The sequence below is a fragment of the Pangasianodon hypophthalmus genome, chromosome 12 (assembly GCF_027358585.1).
Source record: "Pangasianodon hypophthalmus isolate fPanHyp1 chromosome 12, fPanHyp1.pri, whole genome shotgun sequence".
Classification (NCBI taxonomy): domain Eukaryota; kingdom Metazoa; phylum Chordata; class Actinopteri; order Siluriformes; family Pangasiidae; genus Pangasianodon; species Pangasianodon hypophthalmus.
Window position 1 is genome coordinate 956,491 of NC_069721.1, and position 22,701 is coordinate 979,191.

Consider the following 22,701-nt stretch of genomic DNA (forward strand, 5'->3'; position numbering starts at 1 on the left):
TTTTGCACAACTAAAGATCGTATATTAATTATATGCAACTAATTATGTAACTCTAAATCAGGAATTCTCAAACTTTTTGGGCAAATGACACCAAATGGACATTATGACAACTACAAAACTCCATCATCATTTCCAGTGCATGTCAAAGCCGTATCTCTGTTTACGCAGTGTTTTGGTTCTCATTATTTAGTGTCACACTTGAAAAGTCTTGTTTAATATGTTTCGGCGTATTTTCATGTTTGTTTTCTTGACCTGTTGTTGCACTGCGTCAGAGTCACTCGGCGATGTTGAGAATCTAACAGAGGGAGATGGAAGGAGACTTTTTTCATCTGAACACTACGCTAATGCAGCGTGTCTGGGGTTCGAATTGTTTTATAATTCCAAAGAAATAAATTACGATCCGCAAATAAACGTAGCGAGATTCACAAAAATTAAACAAATTCACAAATAAACAGAACAAGATCCACACATATATTTTAGGAGTTTCACAAAAATGAATTAAATTCACAAATAAATAAAATGAGATTTGCAAATAATATTTAAAAAATTTACAAATATGTTTTTATGTCACAAACGCAACTCGTGTTTGTGGATTTTGGAACATTTCTAGCGTCAAGAGTCAAGAGTGCACACAAATCCACAAATATGTGGACGCCGCCCACCGTCTACTCGAGCCAATCGGATAACGGCCACATTGCACTGACCAATCGTAGCATGTTTTGTTTTACAATCAGGGCGGGAACAGAGTCATATTGCACCGAACTGTGGATTTTATTTTGTGTTTAAGCGTTAAAGTGTCACTCCATTCGCTGAAAAAGCTCAGATAAAGGGCATCTGAGGATAGTGAGGTCTCACGAGAGGATGATAAACCACGCCCACTTCGCTTGATCCGCACACACACACACACACGCACACACTATGTATCACCGGAGAGCTTTTTCAGTGAACAGAGTGACGCTTTAATGCTTAAATACAAAATAAAATGTTATAATAAACATCGTAATGTGAACTATAACGAACGGACAGTAAACGGAACGGAATGTGAGGAAACCGCGGCGTAAACCTTTATAAAATACGGGTTCGGTGAAATAAGCGCTCAGCGTGTCAGGACAGAGAACAGTGTAAAAATGCGGCGGTTCCGAATGTGGCAACATTTCAAAATATTAGCACGCGAAGTCGCTCCGGCTTTATCCGACATTCCAGATGTTCATTTCTAAAATATGTGGAAACAAAACAAAACAGGAGCTTGTTTTATGAGTCAAACCCAGGTGTGAATCAGGCGACTGCGTCACAGCTACAGCTGGGTCTGAGTACAGGAAGGAAAAAAGAGAGAGGGGGATTTTTAATACCTGGCAACCATGCTGGAGAAAAATCTCTGCTTTCTCACTCCTCTTTCCCTCACACACACACACACACACGCGCGCGCACTGGACGGAGCAGATGTGCAGTGTGACTTCAGCACTTTGTGTCTGTCTGTGTGTGTGTGTGTTAGCCCGGTTCTTCCCGGTTGTTTAATCCGTGATGTCCCGCTCGAGGCTGATCCTGGGTGCGGTGCTCGCGCTGTGGGCGTGCGGCGCGTGCAGCCCGGGCCCGGTGGAGGACGTGCGCGTGGACCCGTACTCACGACCGGAGGAGTGCATCAGAGAGGTGAAGAGAGGAGATCTGGTGCGGTATCACTACAACGCCACGTTTACTGACGGCAAACAGTTTGACTCCAGGTACCACAATTCTACACAATTCTACACAATTCTACACAAATGAGCTCCACCTGCACGTGCAGGACACACACAGAGCAGAAACAGCTCCCATAAATAAATATTTATTCAGAGACCTGAGGGAAGTGTGCTCCATGCTCCACTGTCTTCAGGACTTCAGGAGCAGTTTGTGTAGCTCGCAGGCAGGATGTTGTGGCCTGCAGTGCAACCTCACTGAACATGAGGGAGCTCTGCTTGTGAAGGAGAACTCCACAGTTCCTGCACAGGTTCCTGCACAGGTTCCTGTTCCTGCACAAACTTAGCATCTCATTTATATAACTTTTATTAAAGTTGTGTGTAAAGTTGCGTTTTCGTGGCCAAACCAAACTAAAATCTGCAGATTTACTTCTTTATACTCACATGTGTGTTTATGTGAGTGTGTGTGTTGATAAACAAATAAATCAAGCTGTAAAATTTAGCACATTCATGGTATATTTACATTCAGCCACGCCCACAAAACTCCATAAAAGGCAAAGCTCACAGAGAGCTACAAACAAAATGACGACTAAACGGGTGAAAGAGCGCCTCCTAAAGGCGGTGTGTGCTAAATGTTCCAGTAATGCAGCTCAGCCACTGCAGAGCACCGGCTACCACACACACACACACACACACACACACACACACACACACACACATTAACTCTGAAAGGACTGAGTTTCTCAAAATGTTCATTAAATTGGTGTGCAGTTAAAATAAATACGTGATATAAACTTGACCGTGTAATCCGTATATAAACTCACTGTAACTCTTCCATAATCATATGTTTAGAAGACGATTAATCCAGGTTCACACTAGTGAGACTCCTTATATGGACATTTACACAAACTCAAGCGAAACATTTGATAGAGTTTTGTGAACTAACTTGTTTTTCATGAATGTTTCTTGTGTAAATGCTCCTGCGAATGATTTATGAATAAATAAGTTCGTATCCAACGCAATAAACGAGGCTCGTTATTAAATGACACTCGTGTACAACACACACTTTCACACTTTTGCCTGCCTTTGGTGCCTGTTACTAGAAGACCACTTGTATAAAAACGTGCAAAATTGTGATAAAAAAGTACACTTTAGTCATTTGATAGCTAAACGCTGAGTTTTAAATATGGCGGCCATTTTGTGACCTTCATTGCAGCGAGCTGGTTATTAGTTCCTGGTTTGGAGAAAATTCCAGCTGTGTAGAAGAAATAATTTGAAATAATTCCTTGGACCCTAAAAGGTCACAAGTTCACTAAAACGTTGCTGGTTTTCTAAAAGGTTTCAGAAAATGTTCAGAATTTTTAAATTTTTTTTTAAAATTAAGTTTCTGGTCTCCTAAAAACAAATAAAAATATTGAAGGCTCCTTAAAATGTTGCCGTGCTCCTGAAAAATTTCTTGGTCTCCTGAAAAAAGCTTTTGAGTCCCTAGAAATGTTTCTTCTGAAAATGTTTCCTACAGAGACAATAGTTTCCCAAAAATGTTCACCAGACCCTGAAAAAAATCCCAGGCTTCTGAAAAAAGTTCCTGGGTTCCTAAAAATAAAACTTCCTTCACTCCTGAAAAAGTTTCTGGAAAAGAGCTTATGGGCTGACGGACGAATTCCAGCGTCCCATCTGTCTTTGGTTCTTTAAAATGCTCCTGGATTCCTGAAAAGGTTCTTTGGTTCGTGAACGTGTTCCTGTGGTGAAAACACACACACACGACGTAGCTGCAGGAGTTTATTCGTCTACGTCTGTGTGTGTGTGTGTGTCTGACACAACATTAAATGTAACTATAAACTGATAAAAAGTGTAAAGTGTCATTGTTTCGTAAAGGAAAATTTGTAATAATGAGCACATTTGTGAGGTATAAAAGGAATAAAACACTTCTACCACGTTACTGACTGTTTAGCAGATATTAAAGGTGTGAGAGTGTAACTGCTGTCCGGTTGCGTCCCAAATCAACTGTAGTGTTCACTCCGAAGTGTTCATGTCAGTGTGGTTCCCCTGTGTGTGTGTGTGTGTGTGTGTGTGTGCGCTGCAGTTATGACAGAGGCACGGCGTTCTTCGTAAAGGTCGGTGACGGACGTCAGATTGCCGGCGTGGAGAAAGGCATCGTGGGAATGTGTGTGAACGAGCGCAGGAAGATCACGGTCCCACCACACCTGGCTTATGGCAGTCAGGGAGCAGGTAACACACACACACACACACACACACACACACACACACACACTCTTCCTTCACTTTCTGTCACTCTGCCTCACTATCTTTCTTTCTGTTTCTGTGCCTTGCTCTGTTTTCCCTCATTTCTCTCTCTCTCTCTCTCTCTCTCTCTCTCTCTCTCTCAGGTGACACCATTCCTCCTGACTCGACTCTGGTGTTTGATCTCATCCTGCTCGACATCTTCAACATGGCCGATCGTGTAAAGACGCAGGTGATAAAGACGCCGCAGAACTGCACGCGCTCCGTCAAGAGGACCGATTTCGTCCGGTTTCACTTCAACGGAAGTCTGCTAGACGGCACGCAGTTTGACTCCAGGTGAGCGGAAGACGAATAAGGAAGAAGACGGAGAGGAAACGGGGCATTAAAAACCACTAGATCACAATGTACCAATTATTACAAAGCACATAAACACCATTATCAGTCCACTGTGGGCGTGTCCCAAACCACACGCCCTGTTCACTATATAGGTTGCATACAGACCATCAGAAAAGTCTTATCATCATATAAAATAGAATGTAAAGAAATTATACCTAGCAACAGAGTGTGTGTGTGTGTGTGTGTGTGTGTGTGTTTCAGTTACGATCGCTCTCACACGCAGGACAATTTAATCGGAGACGGCTGGTTGATTAAAGGACTGGATGAAGGGCTGTTGGGGATGTGTGTGGGGGAAATCAGAAACTTCGTCATCCCTCCGTTCCTCGCCTTCGGAGAGAAAGGATACGGTAAAAAAAAAAAACAACAAAAAAAACCACACTTTCATCTTAAAAAAAAACAAAACAAACACAATTCTCTCGAGCAGCTCTTCTCATGGACAATGCAACACAGTGATCTGCAGTCATCCAGGGTGCCAATACTTTACTCTTGGTAACTTGGTAAGAGATGTTTAAGTGCAGGAAGGAGAAAGAAAGTAAGTGAGCGTTTTCTGAGGCTGAGTCTCAATCAGAGGCATATAGAGAACTAACTGCTAATCGCTTCCCTGCGTCTCGATCACGGCTGTAGTACTTCCTGTTTGTGTCGGATGGCGTTTCTGATTGGCTGGTGATGGTGAAATACGTCACTGTGTGACAGTAATGATCTGCGATTACTTTACGCAGTAAAGTATACTCTTCTCGGACCTACGATTAAATCCGGATTTGTAACAGAAAACCTTAACTTCAGGTTTTAGGATTAGAGAAATGAGCGTAATCTAGCGTTCGTCTGTGTAATATTAATGAGAAACAGGCTAATGATGGTTTCGTCCGCTGTTCAGGGAAAGAGATCCCGCCTCACGCCACGGTGGTGTACGACATCCTGCTCGTGGACCTGCACAACCCTAAAGACGACATCAGCGTGGAGATCCAGGAAGTCCCCGAGCCCTGTACACGCAAATCCGTGAAGGGAGATTACATTCGCTATCACTACAACGGCACCTTCCTCAACGGAGCCGCCTTCGACAGCAGGTCAGCGCCGCGCTTCGTTTCATTCCTCCGATTCACACCAGTGACGTGTAGAGCGTTCAGCGTTCCCTCATCTCACTGTCACGCCGAGTGTCTGCTGTTTCGTTTAACACGTAACACTTTCAGTTTATTTTCATTTCGATTTTTAGTCTCTGAAATAAAACCGGTTTGTTTTGACTATAAACTAAAAGTTCACGTATTTGGATAAGTCTTGATAAGTTAACTATATAAAATTTAAGTCACATTGCACATTCTTATTTATTTATTTTTTATAAATAAAAACATTTTCCGTTCACAAACATTAACATTTCATTAAATTCATTATTATTGATTATTAACGGTGAATATCATAATTTTATAGAAAATATTTTATAAGTATTAAAAACAAATTCAATATCCTGATGTTACACTTAAAAGCAATAATTAATTACTAAATTAGAAAAAATTTTAAACTGAAATGAAACTTTTAATAAAATCTAATAAGCATTGTCTGATTAAAAAAAAAAATTATAATTAATAAAAAAAAAACTATTGTAGATATTTGAAATGTTAAACTAAAAATATAGGTTTGATTTTAATAAAAATTGTAGCATTTTTATTTTTAAAATATTCACATTAATTAATTAGCTTATTAATTTACACAATTGAGATCAACTCCAAACTCATACATTTGATTCTTAGACGATATTTACGCTGTTTTTCAGTAAATCTGACTTTTTCACCTTTTCCTTTCTCCATTTGTTGCTTCTGAAGAAACTCGTTACAGGTTCATGTACATCATGAATATTAATTTTACCCGCATATTAGCGACACTTAAAAAAATTTTGTTGTAAATGTTTTTTTTTCTTTCTAGTTACGAGCATAACAGTACGTACAACACGTACATCGGGCTGGGCTACGTGATCTCGGGCATGGATAAAGGGCTGCAGGGAGTGTGTATGGGCGAGAGGAGGAGGATCACCATGCCACCTCACCTCGCATACGGACAACAAGGAGCAGGTGCGTTCAAATATTCAGTCTGTTTTATACGCAAGAGCTAAAGGTCGCGATGTTAGCTCTGTAATCAGCGTTTCCAGCGGGGTCGGATAATACCGGAGGATTCAGAACACCTACACAACTGTCAATCATTCCAGCCGCATACTCCGATTGGCTCATCTCTCATTTTTATTAAGGAGGATGAAAGAAGATTCTTGGCGTTTGTTGATTTTTTTTTGGGTGATTTATTCCTATATTTATATCCTGTATATATTCAGGTAAGGAAATCCCCGCCTCAGCCGTGCTGGTGTTCGATATTCACGTGATCGACTTCCACAACCCGGAAGACTCGGTGCAGGTGAACGTGACGTTCAGACCGGGGGTGTGTAACGAGACCAGCCAGGTTGATGACTTTATCCAGTATCACTACAACTGCACGCTGATGGACGGCACGCTGCTCTTCACATCGTGAGTTCCACTAGAACACACCTAACTACGTTTAATATCTTCTACACACACACACACACACACACACACACACACACACACACACACACACGCCTCCATTCCTGATTCTTTATTTATATATTTATATTCTTGTAGAGTATTAATGACTTCAAGATGCATTAGCTAAGATTAGTCAGAATTTTAGGCGGAGTTGGCTACGATTTGAATCATTTTGTTTTACTCCCTGAGCCCGCTCCTCCATTCCCGCCCATGTACACAAAGCTCCACCCCCAGCACCTTCCGTGTTTCGACTAGAATTATCGCTTTCATGTGTACTCGGACTTTCAGCTGCTTGAAAGCCTAGTTATAACTCTATAAACACATGTAATTCAGCTCATACTGAAGTCGCTGTCCTGTTTTATTTATAATAACTTTTTCTGAGCGCTAAGCTGCGGTATGAGGACGTTAGCATCGTTAGCTAAAAGATAGGCCATTCATCTGATTGGAAGCCATCCAATCATCCAGCTAAAATATACATATATATATATATATATATATATATATATATATATATATATATATATATATATATATATATAAAATCCGGCTCATGATGACTTACATGTTAATGTTCCTGAGCGTCATACAGATTGCATTTCCAGGCGCAACATCACTAATTCTGCGTCCAGCTTCAGTCGCTTCCAAGGTAATAAATTCCTCCGTTATGGAAAAGCATTGCCAGTGTTTATTCTGGTTTTACTGCATTTCTTGTTAAGTGTTTTCGAAGCGCAGCGTGATTTTTTTTTGCTCACAGAAGAATTATCTGGCTGTGCTGGACGTTTGCCGATTTCAGACTGGTATGGGGCGGAGTGCAGGGGCGTGTCTATAAAATGACTGACAAGAGATTCATCCAAACACGAACTGGGCCGAAAGGGGTTTTCTCAGCCATATAACACACTTGTACTGTAGTCACGGCTTACAGCTTTATTCTTTGATCATGTTCTACGGATTTTTCCAGATTATTTGTACAAATAATAAATAAAAATCAACTATTGCACCTTTAAAGCTGATAATAACGCATCATGTATGAGTTATAATTTTAATTTGAATTTCTGCATTGAAATTTCAATGACATTGTTATTCATCGCTTCTCTAAACTGTGGGCTGAAACTGCAGGAAAGAATCGTTTAGCCGTTTAAGAATCACTTCAACAATTACCAGGTCCAGACAGCTTTACACTTTTTCACCACAGATATGAAACATCAGCCATCTATCCTGACAAATCAGTGCGATGATGGTGACTGAGCGGGTTGTGTGTGTGTGTGTGTGTGTGTGTGTGTTTGGAGCAGGAGTGATTACAGTGTTCCTCAGGACGTGGTGTTAGGAGGAGATAAAGTGATCGATGGTCTGGATGAAGGTCTGAGGGGGATGTGTGTGGGTGAGAGGAGGATCATCATCATCCCTCCACACCTGGGACACGGAGAGAGAGGAGGTGAGACGAGAGAGAGAGAGACACCTGAACACACACAACCTAAACAGTGTAAAGGAAGATTTAATAACATGCCGAGTTTCATGTTTCTTGTGGTGTCATATTTATGCTGATAATGTTTCAGCTGTAATTATCATGATTCACCGACACACCAATGTATCGTCACAGCCGTAGTGTCCAGGCAACTGTCTCTGATAAACACACACCATCCTTAACTCTCTCTCTCTCTCTCTGTCTGTCTCTCTCTCTCTGTCTCTCTCTATCACTTTGTCTCTCTCTCAGCGGGGAGTGTTCCAGGCAGCGCTGTGCTGCGTTTTGAGCTCGAGCTCGTCTCCCTAAAGAAAGGCGTTCCTGAAGGTTACCTGTTTGTTTGGCTGGATGAGACGCCCAAGGAGCTTTTCGAGACTCTGGACTTAAATCAGGATAAAGAAGTTCCACTGGAGGAGGTGACACACACACACACACACACACACACACACACACACACACAGCACTTCTCTGTTCTCTAAAACACTCTTAAGCTTCTAGTCCATGTAGAAGGGGCAGGGCTAGGAGCATGGTTGCTGAGGAGGCGTGGTCAGGTGCATGGCTGCTGAGGGGGTGTGGTCAGGTGCATGGCTACAGGGAGTGCAGGGGGTGGGGCTAGGTGCATGTGGTCATCAACCTGTCAATCACGATCTACCAGTTGATCGCCAAGGAATTTTTGGTAGATCGCGACCATCCATGTACTCTCAATGATTATAACACTTTTTTATTTTAAAATACAGCTACATATTTAATTGGTGGTGTGAAACTGTATGGGTGGGGAGGAGCCCAAGAAATATATTCATTCTGGCATTTATGGTTGTGAAATTAGGTTAGATTTGCAGATAACTGGTTCCGTCTGCATCACGCCAACCTGCTGTTCCGCTACGTGCTAGCTAACGATAACTTCATATATGTACTGTCAGTGAGCGAACTCTGTTCAGGAAACCATGTCAACGAAAGAAGGCGTAAATATATCATTTTCATGCCTGATGGGAAAACGAATTTGCCGAAAGAAGAGACTGCCTGCTTGATACGTCACCAGACTTTAGGATATGTGAAATGGGGTAATTTGGAGCAACATCACACCAAATTCAAGGACTCATTCCCACTCAAGAGCAAAATACGAGAGAAAAGAATTAGAATTAAAATTTGTTTTTAAAGCCCAGCATTCACTTTTTACAAAACCCACCGAGAGAACTAAAACTGTTACAGAGGCTTCATTCTGTGTCATCTCCTGACCAAGCACAAGAAGCCCCGCCCCTTCACCGACGGTGAGATTTTAAAAGATTAGTAACGTAGATTATTCACGGACTAAGAAGAAAACGACATAAAATGGCAATTAACAGAGAAGAGTTCAGTTGTTATTCCAGAACATTTCTGATCAGATTCTCAAGGATTTATAAATGATTTAAGAGTACCGCACACGTCTGACTGATAGACACCTGAACGACTGCGTGAGGCTGGAAGACTCAGCCTGTGCTCCAGATTACAAGGCACTGACTGAGAGAGTTCAGGTCCCACCATCACACTGACTAAATGAGACACAGTATTAACACTGTATAATCTGAACTGTACACTCTGACTGTGCGTGTTGTATTAACGTTACTGTTCAATTCAGTTCAATTTTATTTGTGTAGCACTTTTAACAACGGACATTGTCACAAAGCAGCTTTACAGAAATAAATATATTCAGAATATAAGTTTTAAACTTATAAATTTATCCCTAATGAGCAAGCCAGAGGTGATGGTGGTGAGGAAAACTCCCTGAGACGATATGAGGAAGAAACCTTGAGAGGAACCAGACTCAAAAGGGAACCATCCTCATCTGGGTGCAACGAATAGTGCGATTATAAATAAATCCCTTCTATAACTGTGTACTACATGGACAAATAGTGCAGTTGTGTAACAGGAGATTCATTATAGTTTACACAAGTTATCAGCTTTTCACAAATGGAGACTTGAGCACAAAACTGCTCGTGGGAATTGCAGTCCTAAAGCTATCATAGCATAAGTGTTCACATGAATTGTGGTCCAAAGCCATCTTCATGGTTTTTAAGTGGTACTGTCCTGAACTGTGTTACTGTCTCACTGTGATTACTGAATCCTGTACTGGTAGATGAACTGCTTTACTGTTAGTAAAGTAGAATAGCATTACTCTTGGTGGGCTTTTTGGTTCTTTGGCAACATACAGTGTGACTGTAAGATTTCAGCTCAGATTTTATCTTCCAAAGTGAAGTAGAGCATCCTAAAGCCTGAATATCTCCACATTTAACATCTATAGTTTCATTTCCTTTCCTCTCCAGTTCTCAGAGTTCATCAAGCATCAAGTGGCAGAGGGTAAAGGTCGTCTGAAACCGGATCGGGATCCTGAAAGCGTCATCGGAGACATGTTTAAAAACCAGGACCGGAACGGAGACGGACGAATTACAGCCGACGAACTGAAACTCAAAGTGGAGGAAGATGCCGAGAAAGAAAAAGCTCGGCATGAAGAACTGTGAGAGAGTGTCAGATATAAATACAGCCAGAAAATTTTATTCTCACACACACACACACACACACACACACACACACACACACACACAAAAAAAACCAATTCCTCCCGGAGATGAAAACCACTCAGGATTTTATCTTTTTTCTGAAAGCAAAAAAATAAGAACAGCAACTAAAGTGTACTTGCACTGTTTTTTTAAAGTTTTATTTTTATTTTTTAAACATAAAAATAATGTGGCCTTCATTCTCCATTCCATACACATGGAAATATATGTTTTAGTTTTTTTTTATTTGGCATTAAAGTGTTTGATGTGAACTGGGAAATGTTCCTTGTATAAACTATGCAGGTTCTTTTTTGCTGTAAAACGAGTTAAATAAATTACTTTTGTTGTAAATCGGGTGTCTAAAAGCCGAGACGTTACTGTAGTTGAAGGTCACCTGAACATGACACACTGCAGTAATCTCAGCGTAAACAGAAAATCGTTAACAAATCAGTCTGTAAATGCCATGCCACATCGATTCGCACTGTAGCAAATAAAAATAAAACAGCAGTGTAACCGAGGCCATAAACACAGCCAGAGGATGTAGAGTTAATTAATTTTATTTACTGAATTATAACATTTCTACAGTACAAGATCAGAGAGATGGAAAACAAGAAAACTGTCACATCGTTTACACTCACAGTCGTCTGATTTTTCAGACGCAAAACAGACAATATAAATGTAAAAAAACCTCATTTAAATATATAAAAGAAATAATTAACAGAATTCTTGTTTTTGTGCACAAAATATTCAGGCAGTTACTGTTTTAACATTCAACATTCAGTAAAACAGCAATGTAAACATTTTACAAAATGTCAATTTAATTATTTTTGTCTTTAAGTTTATGTGTGAAAAAAAGTGTACGGACGTGGACAAAAGTTTGTTGGTACCCTTCCATGAAATAGAAGGACCCACAACTATCTCTGAAATAATTTGAAACTGACAAATGTTAATGGTATCAGTTACTGTTAATTCCATGTTTAACTTTTAAAAGTAATGCTTGTTGATTTTCGATTAAACTGAATATTTTACATAATGAACCAAATGAAAATGACACGGACAAAAAAAGATGGTGCCCTTAACTTGTTGCACCACCTTTAGCAGCAATCACTACCAACAAGTTTACAAGGAGACTTCTGCATCGGGTAACGAGTATTCTGGCCCACTCTTCCTGAACAAACTGCTCTACCTGTCTGAGGTTTGAAGGTGCTTTCTGCACACTGCATTTTTCAGATCTTTCCACAGATGTTCAATAGGATTAAGATCAGGACTCAGAGGGCCATTTAAGAATAGTCCAATGTTTTTCCCCCCAGCCATTCTTGAGTGTTTTTGCCGTGTGTTTTGGGTCATTATCCTGTTGGAGGACCCCTGACCTGCGACTGAGGGAGAGCTTTCTGACACTGGGCAGTATGTTTCTCTCCAGGATGCCTTGATAGTCTTGAGCCTTCATTGTGCCCTGCACAGATTCGAGACCCTCTGTGCCAGACGCAGCAAAGCAGCCCCAAAACATGACTGAGCCCCCTCCATGTGTCACAGTATAGTATGGTGCTCTTTTCTTTGAAAGCTTCATTTTTCTGCCTGTGAACATACAGCTGGTGTGACTTGCCAAAAAGCTCTAGTTTTGTTTCATCACTCCAAAGGACATTCTCCCAGAAACTTTGTGGCTTGTCAACATGCATTTTAGCAAATTCCAGTCTGGATTTTTTTTTTTTTTTTAAATTTCTTTCAATAATGGTGTTCTCGTGGGTCTTCTTCCATGGAGCCCGTTGTTGTTTAAAATGCGACGGATGGTGTGATCAGATAGTGACGTACCTTGACCTTGGAGTTCAGCTTGAATGGCTTTTCCTTGGCTCTTTGTCTACCATCCGCTCAATCCTTCTGATCAACCTGGGGTTGCATTTCTTCTTGCGGCCACGTCCTGGGAGGTTGGCTATAGTCCGTGTGTAGCCAACCTCCACAGGACCATCAAACTGCTTGGAGATGGTCTTGCTTTCTCTGGTCCATGTTCAGTGTGGAGCACACTATGATACCAACCTACACAGTGGCTTTTTAAATAGGCTGATTGGCTGTTACACAGATTGAAGACACCTGTGACACTAATGAAGGTTAAACAATTAGTTTGAAATATGATTAGAATGCAATGATTTCTAATCTTTTTTTAGGGGAACCAAGAAATCTGTCCAGGCTGTTTGTTTATTTTAGCAAGATAATCTAAATGAGTCATTTCTCTTCACAATTTTATTGGTTTATTGGGCAGGCAGGTATATATGAGACTACTTCTTTAGGTTTAATCACTAAGAACTGTAAGGGTACCTATAAATTTGTCCACGTCTGTGTGTTTGGACAGTATTTTAATTCTTTTAAAAAGAATAAGAATAAAAAAACAGTAGAAAAACATCAAACTAAAACATCAAACTGGAGCGACACTGAAGAGGCTGTGAAGGATTTTTATATTCTGTACATTATACAGTAAGACCAGAGAGGGACGTTTAATGCATGAGCTAAAATATCTAAAATGTTTAGATATTAAAATCTCTCAGAATGAGAGAAATTGACCCATTGATAAAATCTTATAAAAAAATAATTGAAATCTGAGAAAAAAAAGACAAATTATTACAGATGAGATGTTTTGATAAATAATTAAAAAAAAAAAAAAATACAAAAAGGAGTATATTTTAAACATAAGAATTTGTGCGTGAAGATAAAATGTGAAAATGATGAAGCCAGTGATCTACACTGACAGAAATCACAGATGAATGAGTTCTTGACATGTGACGATCAGTCTGTTTATCCCACTGACCTTTGACCCTCGCTTAATCCTGATTGGCTGGTGGCTGGGATGCTAGTTTCCCTTTCTGACAGTCACGAGGCCTCATTTCCCCGCTGTGATGTAGTTAAGAATTGCGTTTGGGACGTCCAGCGTCTCATCCTTCTCCAGCACGATGTCATAAGAGCTGACGTACGCCTCCCTCCTCTCCTCAACCTTAAAATAAAAACAAATCACACACACACACACACAGAGTCAGAATTGAAGGAGGGTGTACTTTCTTTTTCAACAAGACAGTAATTCATTTCTATTTAAACAAAAGCTTAGATTTTCCTTCTTTTTAAAGTTAAACATCAAATAATTCCTAAAAACAAAAGGTCAAATACATTTTTATTTTAATATATTTTTTTTAATTTATCATATGAACAAAAAAAGGTTTTATACATTTTTTAGCTAAAATAAGACAAAATTTAACAGCAAATGATTCCTAATTTTTTTTTTTTTGCTTACCATCTATGAAAAAAAGTTTAATACTCTTCATGAATTTATTATAAGTTTTGAGTAATAATCACTGTGATTCAGTTATGACGAGTTTCAGCTTTTGATACGTGTTAATAATAACCGCAGGTGTTTTGGGGTGTGTGTCCGTGGGCGTGTCTTGTGGGCGTCACCTTGTCGTTGAGGTAGCCGATGCGCAGGATGTCGTGGAGGTCCTTCACGCCGTCGGCCATGTTCAGGTCTCCCAGCGAATCTCCCAGCAGCAGCACGTTGGTGCGATCGTGAACGAACTGGTGTGTGTTCTGTAGAGCTCCCTCTCTTTTATTAAACGTGTGGATCAGCTCGCCCTTAAATGCACACGCAACACCCTGACACACACACACACACACACACACACACACACACACACACAAGCTTAATAAAGACAGAAAGATCATGTCTACTCAGCCATCCTCAGTGGTGTGGAAGACAGTATCTGTATTACCCATAATGCACTGGGAGCATCATTACCAGTACAGTTATGTGTAATGTGTTAGATCTGACGCTTCATTGTAGGCCTATGTAGTCTTTTTTTCTGTATCAGAATTAGTATAAAGTACCATTTTGTCTGCCAGCTGAACATTTTCAGTGACGTCTCTAATCAATATTAAAGTGATATGAGTTTTATCCATGTGTGAAGTCAAGCAGCTATCTAAAGTAATACTTTGCTTTAGTAAGCTCATACTCTCTTCAGATCTGGACATGTAGACACAAATACAAAAAATTCATAACATGTAACATGCTTAAAGTCAGTCCTGGTCATAAATAAGAGCTGAAGAGCAATTACGTGTTGGTCGTAGTCCATGTAGTTGGAGAAGATGCGCACGTTCGGGTGGAAGACGCCGTGCTCTCTGATCACTTCCTCTAAAATATCTCCAATTCCGGCTGAGAAGATCAGCAGAGGGACCGAGTTCTGCTGCAGCACGTCAAAGAAAGACTTGTACCCCTCTCTAACACACACACACACACACACACACACACACACACAGCATCTTCTGATTGGCTGAGAGCAGTCAGCATGATAATACACAGAGAAGTGTACCAACTGAAATATATGAAACATGATGCATTGTGGGTAAACACCTCAACATGGAGCCCGAGTCTCTCACAGCCTGAGCCAGCTGGTCTTTCCTGATTCGCTGTTGGACGAGCAAATCGTGAGCTTGCGTCCACCTGACACACACACACACACACACACAGTGTACGCAGGCAGACTGAAATTTGTCTGAAGGTTTGTTTACCACAATTGTGTTTAATTAGTTACGAATAAAACGTAAAATAATGCTAAAAACAGAATTAGAATGCATTCCAGTGTTAATGATGGTGTGATCGCTGACCATTCCACCATGTGAGGAACTTTCTCCTCCACCGACATCGAGTTGTCGATCTCAATAGGGTAATAATGAGCCAACAAATCCGTCATCTGCATAAAAAGTTGCGAAAAAAACCCAAAAAAAAAACAGCACTTTACTACATGACGAAAATTATTTTTGTATAATAAAGGAAATTAGGTCTCAAACATTATCACGGACAGAAAAATCAAATCACCAAATAAATGACTAAATAAATAAACAAATACATAAATACTTCCTTTAGGATTGTGTGAATTCTTAGGATTATTTTTTATTCATAATCCAACAATTTAAATAAATCATATCAAATGTATACCATCATATTGATTTAATGAAGCCATTTTATTTATTTGTTTAATTTTTTTTTTTACTTTTAACCCCAAACCCAACCACTGTATGATACAGTTACATGATCAAGTGATTAATTAATCAGACGTATCATAATGATAATAGCTACATTACATTATACTACAGTGCTGCTGAATAAAGGTAACTCATAATTAACACACAATGTTGATTATTTTCCTATAACAGCACCACACACGGAGTGTTTGATTCCACTTCAATCTGCTTTTCTCTTAATTTTTTAAATGTTTTGTCCTCGTGATGGCTGGCGGTTGTTTACCTTTGCTTTACAGTCGTCGCTAATGAGAGCGCTGCTGTGAAGAATATCTGAGAAAAAAACAAAACAAAAAAAACATTAGACTGCTTTAATTTCTTTACTTCATTTAACCAATCAGCAAACGCTTCTGCAAAGAGGCGGTCCTTCCTGTGTGTCGGTTATTTTGTAAAGCATAAATGAGCCAGGAGTAAAGCGCTAGCTTTAAAGCGCTGAGTCATTTCAGAGTAACGTTTAGCTGGAACTGCTAACGTCGCTTACAGCAACAATTCACAAATTATCACAAATATTTCTCATCACAATTCTCTTTATCCACTCCACCACTGTTACACCTCACACACGACAGAACACTTCAACACACATTTCACACAGACGCTTTAACGACAAACTGCTAACGATGGAGAACGGAGAATAAAGTTTTATGAATAACTACAGAAAAAGTGTAAAGAGAAAGAGTTTATTATACAATACACAAATAATCCAAAACAATTCAATAAAACTAACATGAACGTAAAAGATGTCCCACACACACACACACAAAACAATTCAATAAAACTGTATATAGTGTGTGTGTGTGTGTGTGTGTAAGTATAAATAGATATGTTAGAATTTTGCACTTAATCTTTAAAATTCTAAAATAAAAAAATTTTCTTTGCTAATGTCGTGAAATATATTGTGTAGAAATACCTTCAAAAATCGTGATATGATGTTTTTGTCATATCGCCCCACCCCTAACACACACACACACACACACACACACACACACACACACACACCACCAGATATATCAGCAGCAACTGTCAGGTTATTCAGCGTGTGTGTGTGTGTGTGTGTGTGTGTGTGTGTGTGTGTACTCACTGTGTGTGGTAGGGCAGCGTGTCCCATTGTGAGCAAATCTGGTGAGTGTCATGTCGAAGTCAGAGATCACCTAAACACACACACACACACATCATACACACCATACACATATCATATACACACACATCATACACATATCACATACACACACACACACACACACACACGCACACGCACATCATACACACACATGGATCACAGGACACACACACGTTCACATCTAGGGGTAATTTCTCGTAGCCAATCTTTCTACGTGCATGTCTTTGGGAGGAAACTGGAGAACCCTGAGGAAACCCACACAGACATTAACCTGAGATCAGGAATGCACTGGATCGTGATCCTGCGTGTGTGTGTGTGTGTGTGTGTGTGTGTGTGTGTGTGTGTGTACCTGCAGTGCATTAGGTCCTGCTCTCCGCATGTTGTTGATGATGGTTTCCACTCGTCCTCTGTCTCTCACACACACCGACGCTTTGTTCAGCTCCGGAATCTGAAAAAGAAAAACATTTAACTCTATTAAACTGAATTAATTTTAACGCCTCAGTGCACAGTGAGAGGAAATAAGGTTTCTCCTGGACTCACGGTGCGACACACAGGTACGACACACACAGCTACAGGACATAACTACAGTGCTACAGGAATGAAAGGCTGGCGGTAGTGAGCTGGACGACGCTGATCACGTTCTAACTCTAGTGTATAATCTGGACTTGAACAAATTCAAAGTGTGAAGTGGGAGAGAGAACGTGATTGGCTGATCTGCTCACCAATCAGAGTCTCTTCACAGAAAACTTCACCATGGCAACGATGACACACGTTTCTTTAACGCATTAGTACGAGCGCATTCATGTAAACCTGCACTACTGTCAGAGCTGCTGTTCTAGAAAACTAATCAACATCTTCTGACCAATCAGAGTGCAGATCTGACCTCGCACTTTATCAGCTGATGGAAGACTGTTAGGACGCTTCGAACAGGAGAAAAGATCCAGGGGACGTTAAAAACCTGCACACACACACACACACACACACACACACACACACACATACACACACACACACATACACACACACACACATACACATACATACAACCAGAGTGTGTTTCTGTTCCATCAGCTTTCACACACTGATCCCAAAACTGAGCTTTATTACACTTAATAACTACTACAAGCTACAATACAATTCAAAGTACAATTCAATTCAAATAAAACAAACAAACAAATAGTTTCATTTAAATAATGCCTTTCTCAAACCAGAAACACTAATAATTAATAAATATAGTAATGGAAATAATTATAAGTATATAAAGATAAGTAAATAAATAACAAACATCAATTAAACGCAAAATAAAATAATTAAATAGAAACAGAAAGCAATACTAATACTAATAGTACTAATAATAAATCTACACGTTCAAAATGGAGGCTTTTCACTAAGTACACAGAATGAATGTATTTTTTATTCCGCCCGTATTCCGACAAGCCCCGCCCCCTATCCTACTAGCCAATGGCTGTAATTCGGAATACAGGTGGGGAAAATGCGAATGAATTATTGAGCAAATAGCACATTTGATGACTCTTACCATTTTCAACAGGATGTTTAGAGCGTTTGTAAAGATGAAAATCACTGTTTCCCCCTCCCACGAAAACAAACGAGTTAAGAATTTAATAACGAAGGTGGTGTGTAAATGAAGCGAGCAAATCCGGATTCGAAGGACCCTTTAGGTAGTTGTGAATTTCGCCTGATCAAAAATTACTTAGAAAAGGTTGTCTTTTTTTTATGCCTGTCTAAAAATTGTGCCTGTTGCGAGGATTGATTACTGTTTGATTACTGTTACAATACAGTTACACAAGCAGATGTTAATAAGAGTACAGTGAGGAAAGCACCACTTCAGATCTTTCTGAAGATTGGTTAATGAGGGAGCTCTTATTTTATTTCTTGTCATTTTTAAAAGAGTTTGATTCATAAATTTATTTTTGAGATTTTACGCCATTTTGCATTTGGCCCTAGCTTTTGTAGCGGGCTCACCTCGATCAATGCCTGCCTTCGATGAGTCTGTCTAATTATTTATTAAATTATTAAATTTCAATTCAATTCAATTTTATTTGTATAGGGCTTTTAACAATGGACAGTGTCACAAAGCAGCTTTGCAGAAATAATTTATCCTCTCAAGCATTCTCGATTCCTGTTCAGATAAAGTACTCAGAAGGTGTCTATACTCTTACAGCACTGACTGAGTCCAGTGCAGCTGGAAATTTCTTCGACAGAACCATCGCCTAAGAACTCAAGCTCTGCATTCAACCTCTCCAACACCCCCTGCATACCCATGCCCTAGATGGAGGTCCCATCAGAGGAGGTTCTCCCTTTTGATCACTGTCACATCCAAGTATCCCATTGTCTTCGGCTTTCCATAGATGCAAAAAGACAACCCTCACATTTCCTGTACATCAAGAGAGATTATCAGCTGATCAGCACATTGCCACGAATCCTGTCTCTGAGTACCGGTGGTGCTCACAGCATCCACCTAAAAGGTCTTATAGAGTACCAAGAGTATAAAGAAGTGTTCAGCAAAGACAAAGCCAGTGGCCTACCACCTCATCGTCTGTAGGACTGTGCCATAGAACTCATGCCTGGGACCACGCCCCCCAGGGAATAACATTTACTCTCTGTCAGCCACAGAGAGCTAAGCCATGCAGGAGTACATTTCCGAAGACTTAGCTCAGGATACATTTGACCCTCTACATCCCCCTTGTCAGCCAGGTTCTTCTTTGTGAAAAAGAAGAGAGGAGGTTTTAGACCATGCATTGACTACCGTGGTCTGAACCAAATCACCAAGTATTGCTAACCTGTGCCTCCAGCCCTTTCTGCCCTAGAACATTTTCGAGAAGCCAAAATATTCACTAAACTGGACCTGCACAATGCATATAATCTGGTTCGCATCAGAGATGGGGACGAATGGAAAATGGCTTTTAGCACAACCTCTGGTCATTACGGGTATTGTGTCATGCCATATGGGCTCCCTTGCGGCTCCTCTGTGTTCCAATGCCTTATTAATGATGTTCTCAGAGACATGTTAGGCAAATTCATCATTGCTTACATAGATGACATCCTGATTTATTCCCCATCCAAGGAAACTCAATTAAATTCAATTTTATTTGTATAGCGCTTTTAACAATGGACATTGTCACAAAGCAGCTTTACAGAAATATATAAATTCCTGATATAAATTTTAAATTTATAAGTTTGGAAACCCATGTTAACCATGTCAAGCAAATCCTATGCAAACTAAAGGACAACCAGTGTAGGAGCCATGCTTACTATCTTATTTAATTTTTCTATATGCTCATTTAAATATTAGTTTGCTGCTATATTGTTAATGTTGTTTATTTCTCTGAGTGTGTGCCCTCTATAGGTGTGAAGGGAAAAATGTTTAAAAGGATATGCCACCCCTGACAGGAGGGGGGGCGCTGGTGCGAGAGCATACAGTCTTTCGACCGTGCGCATGGAGCTAAGATGGCATGGTGCAGCAAGCCTGCAATTAGCCTTTAAATTGTTTGTTTGTTTTATATTGCAATTCAAGTTAATTTTGGTTTAATAAACTTCAGTTATTGTTTGGAACCTCAACAAGCCTTTCCGGATCTATTCATGCTACTTTGCACGTGTCGGATTATTGCATCAACACCTTCCACAGTGGCCAAGAAACAAGGGACAAAATTGGAAGTTTGGAACATGTTTTCACCACTACAACCAGTTCTATGTCAGAGGTGAGAAATGCGAATTCTATGTCACCTAGATCTTGTTTTTGGGATATAACATTAACCCTGAAGAGGTTTTCATGGATCAAAGCAAAGTCACAGCTGTAAAGGACTGGGCAAAGTCTAACGTAGTCAAGGATTTACAGCGCTGATTGGGGTTCACCAACTTATACAGGTGCTTCATTTGGGGCTTTAGCTCTATCACTAGCATGCTAACCACCCTGTTGAGGAAGGGCCCCAAGAAGCTAAAATGGAATTCCAAGATAGATCAAGCACTGGCATAGCTGAAAGAGGTGTTAATGTCTGCCCTATTCTCCAGCATCCCAACCCCACTAAGCCATTTGTAGTCTAGGTGTATACCTCCGATACAGGGGTTGGAGCAATACTCTCTCAAAGATTCAGAGAAAAACCCAAACTTCACCCAGTCGCCTTTTCTTCAAAAAACTCATGCAACTATGATGTGGGGAACAGAGAGCTGTTGGCTGTTAAGCTAGCCTTTGAGGAATGGAGACACTGACTCGAGGGCACCTGCACCCCTTCATCATATTAACAAACTACAAGAACCTTGAATATCTGAGAACTGCTAAATGATTCAACTCTTGCCAAGCCAGATGGGTGCTATTCTTCACTGATTTCCAGTTAACCATCTCCTTCAGACCAAACTCCAAGAATGGGAAAGCAGATGCCCTGTCCCACATGCATACAACCTCACCTCGAACAGGCAATCAGGAACGCATTTTCCCTGAATCATGCTTTGTAGGTGCACTGACCTGGGATCTGGACCAAGAAACAAACTGTGCCAACCACTTCCACACTCCTAGCACCTGCCCTCAGGGAAAGACTTTCGTAGCCCCCCCATCTACAATCCAGACTCATCACCTGGGCTCACACGTCACTGGCTACCGGACACCCAGGGGTCCAAAAAACCCACAATCTGCTCGGAAACAAATACCGGTGGTCTCACATGTTAATGGACATCCAATTCAATCAATTCATCTTATCCTGTACAGTCTGTGCGCAGTCCTTGGTCTCACGAACCCTGCCTGCAGGGGAACTGATGCTGCTACCCACTCCACAATGCCCATGGTCCCACTTGGCCCTTTCATGATGGACCTTCCTGCCTAGCAAGGAAAAACAGTGATCGTGGTCATTATTGATCAGTTTTCTAAGTCTTTTCTCTACTTTTTCCCTTTTTAGACTTGAATCGAGAGTGCACTTTCCCCCACACTTTATAATAAACCCAGTTACTGTTATGTATACCCAGTGAAGACATTTAGACACCATAAAGTATGTGTGCAAAAAAATTAAAATAAAATAACAGTTACAGTGTTGCACCACAACAAACAGCAATGTCAGAAATCCTCAGTGACCATGTGAGAGCATCAGAACTGGTTTCAATACTGAGGAGCAAGACCATTTAGTGCTGTATAGGTTCCTATACATTCATAAACAATACAATATTTAACTGGTAGCCAGTGTAGTGTGGATCAGATAGGGCCTGTCAGTGCTTCTGTTCACTGACCTTCCACGAGCTCGGCCGCCCATTTGCTTTTGCCCAGAAGCTCCATGACACCTGCTGGAGGTGGCTGCTGGCTGAGGGACGCGGCGCAGAGGATGCGATCGACCTCTTGGTGCTGGAGCAGTTCACAGCATTGGCTGGGGAGGCGGTGCCGGGGGCCGGCGACGTCAGCTCCATGTCAGGGGGTCATCGAGAGCTGGGGAGCGCCGCTCCTCCTCTCTTGGAGGGGATTTCTCTTGGGGATTTCCCCTTGGAGCAGTCACACGATGAGAGCCTTAGGTACGCCTTCGACCAAGTGAGGGCAATCGATGGTCAGCGAATTCAGCCTAATGCTGCGCTCTCCCACCTCATCTTTCGATTATTAAGGATAGGTTATATCGAGTGACCTAGGACACCCAAACACAAGAGGAAACGACCCAGTTGTTGGTTCTGAAGAGCTGTCGGGAATTATTAATCCAGGCAG

General features: G+C 40.7%; 2 protein-coding genes across 3 annotated transcripts; one reads left to right on the top strand and one right to left on the bottom strand.

The window, feature by feature from the left end:
• The first annotated feature begins 1,382 nt into the window (after positions 1-1,382).
• Positions 1,383-10,882, top strand: fkbp10b (FKBP prolyl isomerase 10b). The gene is made up of 10 exons (XM_026928248.3): positions 1,383-1,718; positions 3,754-3,899; positions 4,058-4,247; positions 4,509-4,654; positions 5,182-5,371; positions 6,222-6,367; positions 6,622-6,811; positions 8,140-8,282; positions 8,562-8,725; positions 10,610-10,882. Exons 1-10 carry the CDS (start codon positions 1,522-1,524, stop codon positions 10,802-10,804), a joined length of 1,707 nt encoding a protein of 568 aa, XP_026784049.1. The 5' UTR covers positions 1,383-1,521; the 3' UTR covers positions 10,805-10,882.
• Positions 10,883-11,381: 499 nt separating this feature from the next.
• On the bottom strand, positions 11,382-18,705 carry LOC113535098 (7-methylguanosine phosphate-specific 5'-nucleotidase-like). 2 transcript variants are annotated; one of them, XM_026928249.3, is made up of 10 exons: positions 18,547-18,702; positions 17,893-17,967; positions 17,359-17,457; positions 16,971-17,040; positions 16,119-16,165; positions 15,479-15,564; positions 15,225-15,314; positions 14,929-15,091; positions 14,276-14,470; positions 11,382-13,820 (listed from the first exon to the last, which is right to left on the bottom strand). In XM_026928249.3, the coding sequence occupies exons 1-10, from the start codon at positions 18,547-18,549 to the stop codon at positions 13,710-13,712; spliced, it is 939 nt and encodes a 312-aa protein (XP_026784050.3). In that variant the 5' UTR covers positions 18,550-18,702; the 3' UTR covers positions 11,382-13,709. The 2 variants fall into 2 exon arrangements, with proteins under 2 accessions (XP_026784050.3, XP_053094551.1); XM_053238576.1 differs by lacking the exon at positions 17,893-17,967 and having other exon boundaries at positions 18,547-18,705.
• Positions 18,706-22,701: the final 3,996 nt, after the last annotated feature.

What these genes read in the sequence shown, in the direction of transcription:
- fkbp10b (XM_026928248.3), top strand. Translation starts at nt 1,522, where the DNA reads ATGTCCCGCTCGAGGCTGATCCTGGGTGCGGTGCTCGCGCTGTGGGCG. An exon ending in ATACGGACAACAAGGAGCAG is followed by an intron (nt 6,368 to 6,621) that starts GTGCGTTCAAAT and finishes GTATATATTCAG; the next exon opens with GTAAGGAAATCCCCGCCTCA. An exon ending in GGGACACGGAGAGAGAGGAG is followed by an intron (nt 8,283 to 8,561) that starts GTGAGACGAGAG and finishes TCTCTCTCTCAG; the next exon opens with CGGGGAGTGTTCCAGGCAGC.
- LOC113535098 (XM_026928249.3), bottom strand. An exon ending in GCGACGACTGTAAAGCAAAG is followed by an intron (nt 15,565 to 16,118) that starts GTAAACAACCGC and finishes CTTTTTATGCAG; the next exon opens with ATGACGGATTTGTTGGCTCA. An exon ending in ACATGGACTACGACCAACAC is followed by an intron (nt 14,471 to 14,928) that starts GTAATTGCTCTT and finishes TGTGTGTGTCAG; the next exon opens with GGTGTTGCGTGTGCATTTAA.